We start from the raw sequence: 6,828 nt of genomic DNA on the forward strand, positions 1-6,828 counted from the left end.
GTTGCAAAAGTAGTTAGGCGACCCCTAGACGAGTACTCGGACATGATAAATATAATGAAAATTTATTTTTGGATGTTATATATATGTCAAATATCATAAGTTTACTAATATTTATAACGGAATACGTGAATATAAATATAAATAAGTGAAATACATTTTTAAATGATAAATTATTATAAAAATTATTAATGATTAATTAAAAAAATATGATATTTGTTATTTAATATTATAGAAATATAAATTATGTTTTATTTTTTAAGTCAAAATCGGCTCAAGTTCACCGACTAGATGCGATTCTGGTTGAGACGAGCCACCTTTGATCGATTCTTAGTAACTAGACGTTATTAAGGAAACTTGTCTCGTGACATACCTTATAGCGAGTGCTCAGGGAGGACTCGGCCTTGTAAACATACTATACAACATTGTCAATGATAATTGCATTCGGTTTTTATTACTTTTATGATATTGTTATTTAAATATAGAAGAGCTCAAGTGATTTGATACAATCACAACAAGAGAAGCAATTGTATGAAGCTATAATCAATTATGAATTTATTATTTTCTAAAACGGTTACAACTAAGAAGCCAAAAGAAAGTAATCCATAAGGGAATGCGGATATACAAAAAGCTCAGATAAGGAGATGAAAAGAAGAAAGCCACATCCGAACAATATTCATTCATACCATACGCTCTCTTCCTAACGCCTAGTATCAATGATTCAATGTTGTCTCATCAATTCATTCTCGTTGGGCCTAATTTCTTTTCTTGACTTGGGCTGACCATCTTTACTTGGGGTCAAATTGGCCTACATCAGAATTCATAACATAATCAAAGAGAAAGAAAAGAGAAGTAAACGCATTTATTTATGTTGAATGAAAAAATACTTTGTGAGACTCGTACTCGTACCAACTTAGGGGGTGTTTGGGATTGCTTATTTTCATCAACTTATAACTTATAAACTTTTGAAAAAAGTAATAAGGTATTTGAGATTACTTATATTGTGAGAGAAAAAGTTCCATAAGTTACACTTTTGTAACTTATTAACTTAATGAAAAGTTATAAGGAGGCAAAATAAAGAATCCCAAACACCCCTTAATGTCTTTAGAGGTTATTCTTTTGTAAGTTTGTTTTAAGACATTTTCTGGTACAATAAAATACTAGTAAAACTGGAATTTATAGTTTGGGTGCACTAACAAATAAACATCAAAACGTAATAAAAGAATAAAAGCATATTAAAAACCGTGGACGGCAGGATTCGAACCTGCGCGGCAGAGCCAACATGATTTCTAGTCATGCCCGATAACCACCTCCGGCACGTCACCTTAGTTGATATTAGATTCTGTTAAATATACTTTAATATGATTTACATGTAACCTTTACCTCTTTTGGAGTTGATTCAGGCTTGCTGTGTTCGATTAAAACCCGACCGGACCGGTCTGAATCAATCAAGACTCGTATTATGTGATGTGATTCTTAACTAATGGTGTGAAAAAAAAATCAATTACTAATTAATTTAATTCTATTTTAGCTTCAATTAGCGTGTTACCTCTTTATGTGACATCATTTAGCCTCATCACAGAGTGAGTGGTCTCTCTGCAACCAAACTTCGACGTGTATTTCCATATTATTGTAAAAGAGTTTTGTTGGAAATGTATCATCCTCATTCACGTCTATATGTGTGACACAAAAAACATAGAGATGAGGGGGACCAAAGCGGTTGCATGTGATCACCCATCTAGACCATAAATTGTTATTTGTTCTTTTACGATTAGTCTGTTATTGGGCGATCCCTAATTTGCCACGGTTTACCTCAAGTTCATTGTTTTCTAATGCACGTTTCAAAAGTACCTCAACCCGCTGCTTTAGGATTCTTTCAAACTACTACATAATGCGATGTCTCATCAGTTAGCGAGTTTTGATAACAACGTTCAAATCATGAATTAAATAGAGATTAAAATTGTTTTTTTTGTTGATTCATTCAACCACATTGTCCAACATTTCGATACATTTGTCCCAAACCGAAAAAAATTCAAACCATAATCCAAAAAAAAGCAAAGCTAAAAACATTGATCCAAATTAACAACACATTAAAAACATTATAACTTTATAAGTAACAGAAACAAGTTTTCATGAAGTAACAAAACGCCCCTTGGTCAAAGCCTTAAAAAGACTCGTCACGCTGTCTCTAAACTCTTTATATCAAAAGCTTCTCATGGCATCCTGTATAAATAATATAAAAAGAACAAAATCCGACCGATCAAGAGATAAACCAGTGAAACAAAATAAAATATTTAAAACGGAAACAAATAATTATTTTTATAAAATCATAATTGGTAGAAATGGTAAACCTTGAGTTGCTGAATTTGTGATCTGAGTTGGCTTCCTTCATTACTAGTCACCGAACAGGAAATAACGGGTCTAGTAACTCCACATGCTCTCCCCAATGCTTGTTTTGAAGGAACAAAAACATACGGTACATTCTGCAAAAATAATAATAATTGCATAAATAATATCTAAGTCAATAATTGATGAAATAAGTACAAAGCATGTTGATTTGTTTAAAAAATACGATTTGGTATATCAAGTTAACTCCAAATATGACCCGGCCCGTTTTCAACCCAAACCCATTTGACCCGTTACCCAACCAGTTTGACCCGCCCAGTTAAGAGCATACCTTATCTTCAGCAAGAAGAGGAAGATGGAGAATAATTTCAAGAGGTTCCGCATCTGCAGCCATCACTATAAATTCGGATATACCTCTGTTTAGGGTCTTTGTAGCTGCAATATAGAAGTCAAAGTCAAAGTCAAAGTCATAAATCATAATAAATAAGATAAATTTCAGTCGTTCTGATTCGTTTCGTTAACGTACCTTAGAGTTTACAACACACACACACACACACACACACACACACAAAAAAAAACCGTTATTCTGACAACTCTGTTTGTTACAGTACCGGTACTTGGTAAAGTCTACAATTCCAAAAGAACCGTTTATTTACAATGATTTCATCACACGCAAGTCGCCTGAGGTGACTCAAAACATTAAGCCGTAGCCCAAACAACAAAGTCGTAACCCAATAGATAAAATCTTGTTTTATACCGATGAGAAACCATAAAAGCATATCAAAATTTCCGAACGACGTATCTAATTCCCAAAGGCCAAACTATTAATATCAATAGCGTACCGCACTTCATGAAGAAAAATGATATCAAATCCATACCTCAAACACATCAAAACAAGTAAGCTTGTCCTCACCAATCACGAGAATTTAATTTATGTTGTTAAATCTAGTTGGGATATGATTCAGTTTTGTTGAATCATATTCCAACTTAAATTTTAACAAAATAAGTTAAATTCTCGAGATTGGTGAATACAACTTAACGTATTTTGTAATTTGATGTCTTTGTTGCATGAATTAAACATCATTTACTCCATGAGCTACTTACGTACCCGCCATATATAAATAATTTGTGCGACATACCTAAAAATATTACACAACTTATTTTCATACATCTTGATGTTGTGTCAACTATCATTATTGGTAGTTATTAGTTATTAGTTATTAGGGGTACAGACAAGACGAGCTGCTCGAGATCAGATCAATAAAAAACTTAAAACGAGCCAAGCCTTATTGAGCCTCAAATACAACTCGTTTAATTGTGGAGCCCAAGCTCGAGCCATGTATAGGAAGATTGTTTGGGCTAGTCAATCCTTAACAAGCCTTTTGAATTATAAAGTTTTAACTCTTTTGGACTTCTAAGTATTATTAAGTTTTAACAAGCCTTGTAAATTGTTTGGGCTCATTTAAGGTTATTCTCAAAATATATAATAAAAAGTTTTAAAAAATGTATACAAATTACATCACATATAATAAACAAGCCAAGCTCAAGCTTGAAAAAGTGACTCACGAGCCGAAACAAGCAGAGCCACTCGCGAGCTACTTTAAATCAGATTGTTTGGGCTTGTAGAACCTTAACAAGTCTTCTGTAACTTTAAGTTTTAACCCGGACCCGTTCTAACCCGTATCCGTACTAACCTGGACCCGTTTGACTCGACTCGACCCAAAACAACCCTTTTTTTTAATCTGACCTGTTTCGACCCTAACTGCCCTGAACCCAGTCCAACCTGACCCGGCCCAAAACAACCATTTTTTTAATTTTACCCAAAAAAACGCTCTAACCCGAAACTCTTTCCGACCCTTGCTGTCCTGACCCGAAACCCATTCCTACCCTTGCCGCCCTGACCCAAACCCGTCTGGACCCGGGCCAGTTCTGACCCGACCCAAAACAACCCTTTTTTTAATTTGACCCGTTTCGACCCTAACTGATCCGGGCCTGCTCTGACCTGACCCGACCCATCCCAAAACAACCATTTTTTTAATTTTACTCAAAAAAACCGCTCTAACCCAAAACTCATTCCTACCCAGCCCTGTTCTGACCCGACCCAAAACAACCCTTTTTAGTTTGACCCGTTTCGACCCTAACCCATTCCGACTCAACCCAAAAACAACCTTTTTTTTAATTTGACCCGTCAACCCTATCTGATCCGGACCCGCTCTGACCCGACCCGACCCAAAACAACATTTTTTTTTTTAATTTTACTCAAAAAAAACCCTCTGACCCGACCCAAAACAACCCTTTTTAGTTTGACCCGTTTCGACCCTAACCCATTCCTACTCAGCCCAAAACAACCTTCTTTTTCTATAGCAAAACAACTAATAATAATAATAATACGAACTAATAAAAATACATATTAATCAACAGAATGAAGTTTATATACCTTCATTGGCACCCTTTTTGAGTTGTTTGTAATTAGCAGCTTGTTGAATAAGATCTAATATAGTAATTGTAAGCTGAGCATCAGCCAATGGGTAAGCCTTAGGGTTAACTGCTGCTTCTACTGTCTGCAAAATAAAAATTAAAATACACACATAATAATTATATAATAAGTTTGATTATGTGTGAAATAGAATATGAATTAACGGAAGAAATGAGTAGTAAGTACCATTGTTGAGAGGATTTGGGGGCTAGGGTTTTAGTATTGCTTTTGAGGGTTTTGGTTTTGAAGGAGGTGTTCGTTTATTCAAGGTATTTTTATAAACTTAGGGCATGTTTGATGTTTAATAAATAGTGATTAAGAAAAGAATTACAAAAACGGTTTGTATTTTATGATGTTTTTAAATATTGTTCTATGACATTAATTCAGTTAGTTTTTCTAATTAAGTAAGGTAATCAGCAGGGCAAATTTGCCTTTTTTACTTAATTTATTGTTAAAACAAAATTAAAACTAAAATATTATATTATTTTATATTATATTATAACCGTCTCTCTCTCCCAAATCCATTAAACCCATAAAAGTTGCTTCCGCTACTTACTAGTTCATCATATAGATTTTGTCTTCGACCATCAAAATCATTACTGTCTTTGCCTCTTGAATTTGAATCCAATCATTGATAAGACCAAATATCACCACAGTCGGGTATTCTTAATAATCGAAAACCACATAAGATGTTTAACCCTTCCTCATCTAGCTCTAAAGTCGTTGTCGCCTGCATCCTCATCTTTATATATAATTTTTAGATCTAGTTTTTCTACCACGTTCATATATGGTTTGTCTATCACGTTTTTAGATCTGAATCAGCAATTGCTGGTGTAAAATCAAATGGTGTGAAAACGATTGTGTCATATTTTTAGATCTGAGGCACTCGTGCCTGACGATTTGTAGTGATTCGGGTGAGAGAAAATGTGACTAGGTGGTTTTTGGTCTCCAGATAAAGTGTTTGCCGGAATCAAAGAATCTTTGGAGAGAGTATATATGTGTTTTTGTTTACCTATTAAAATATACTAAATTAAATAGATAAATTGACCAATTTAGCGTCATGTGCAAGACACGTGACCTGACTTAACGAGAAAAACTAACCAGATTAGGCTTAAATGACAAATGATGTAGCATTTACAAACGTATAGTACAAATCATGTCAACTTTGAATATAAAGGACAACCAATGATTAATAAAGACAGGAATTATAAATAGAAAGTTGCATAGGATAGTTACATAAAACTAGTGTTTTACTTGGGCGTGGATTCGGTTTGTACGGATTAACTATGTTACGACACCGACACTAAATATAATTTTTAGGCGCACAAAATGGTAATTTGTTACGATAACGACACTAAACCCAAAAATTAAATTAGCAATACCCAACATAGTAGTGATACTTGTATAGTTTATCATAAAATAAATAACATATTTAAAACGACGTATATTCGTTCGGTAAGACTCAGGTGTTGCGGAGGCGAGTCGATGTGAACTCTATCAATATGGGTAGGCTCGTGATGGTGCCGACTGGACGTTTCGGCAAAGAGTCGGTCTCGACTAAATTAGTTACGATACTGAAACTAAACCTTAAAAAATCGTCATATTCACATATTTGAAACAAAAGGAAATTAAATCTTTAAAAACCTAAAAAAGTATATTTCGAAATCAATCATTAGCTACTGATTTTAATCTTATATAGAATTCCGTAATGAAAATGGAAGATAATAAATAGGGAAAATCCTTAAATTAATCTAGTTTGACTCAACATTTCAAGAAATATTTCATGTTCTAAAAAACACCAAAACGGCCTAAAAATCGCGTCGGAACCGACAAAAACAATAGTTGATCTGACGAAATTCGTTGTCCTTCAAAATCATGTCATCATATTAATGGATCTGATGGAATTTCTTAAAGAACCGTCAAATCCGACAAAAATTTTAATGGGTTCGACGGAATTCTTCATCTTCTACTTCTTAAACCCTAAACCTCCACAATCTTTTTTACTTCTC

The 6,828-nt window shown here is 34.0% G+C and overlaps 1 protein-coding gene across 1 annotated transcript; it reads right to left on the minus strand.

Annotated features, from left to right (window-relative positions):
• Positions 1 to 2,318: 2,318 nt before the first annotated feature.
• On the minus strand, positions 2,319 to 5,064 carry LOC143588457 (uncharacterized). Its single transcript, XM_077069451.1, has 4 exons — positions 5,006 to 5,064; positions 4,781 to 4,904; positions 2,675 to 2,778; positions 2,319 to 2,480 (listed from the first exon to the last, which is right to left on the minus strand). The coding sequence occupies exons 1-4, from the start codon at positions 5,006 to 5,008 to the stop codon at positions 2,325 to 2,327; spliced, it is 387 nt and encodes a 128-aa protein (XP_076925566.1). The 5' UTR covers positions 5,009 to 5,064; the 3' UTR covers positions 2,319 to 2,324.
• Between the last annotated feature and the right edge of the window lie 1,764 nt (positions 5,065 to 6,828).

The sequence above is a fragment of the Bidens hawaiensis genome, unplaced genomic scaffold, assembly GCF_021521415.1.
Source record: "Bidens hawaiensis isolate Kalapana, Puna unplaced genomic scaffold, B.hawaiensis_p1.1 tig00001576_1, whole genome shotgun sequence".
In the NCBI taxonomy this organism is placed as follows: Eukaryota; Viridiplantae; Streptophyta; class Magnoliopsida; order Asterales; family Asteraceae; genus Bidens; species Bidens hawaiensis.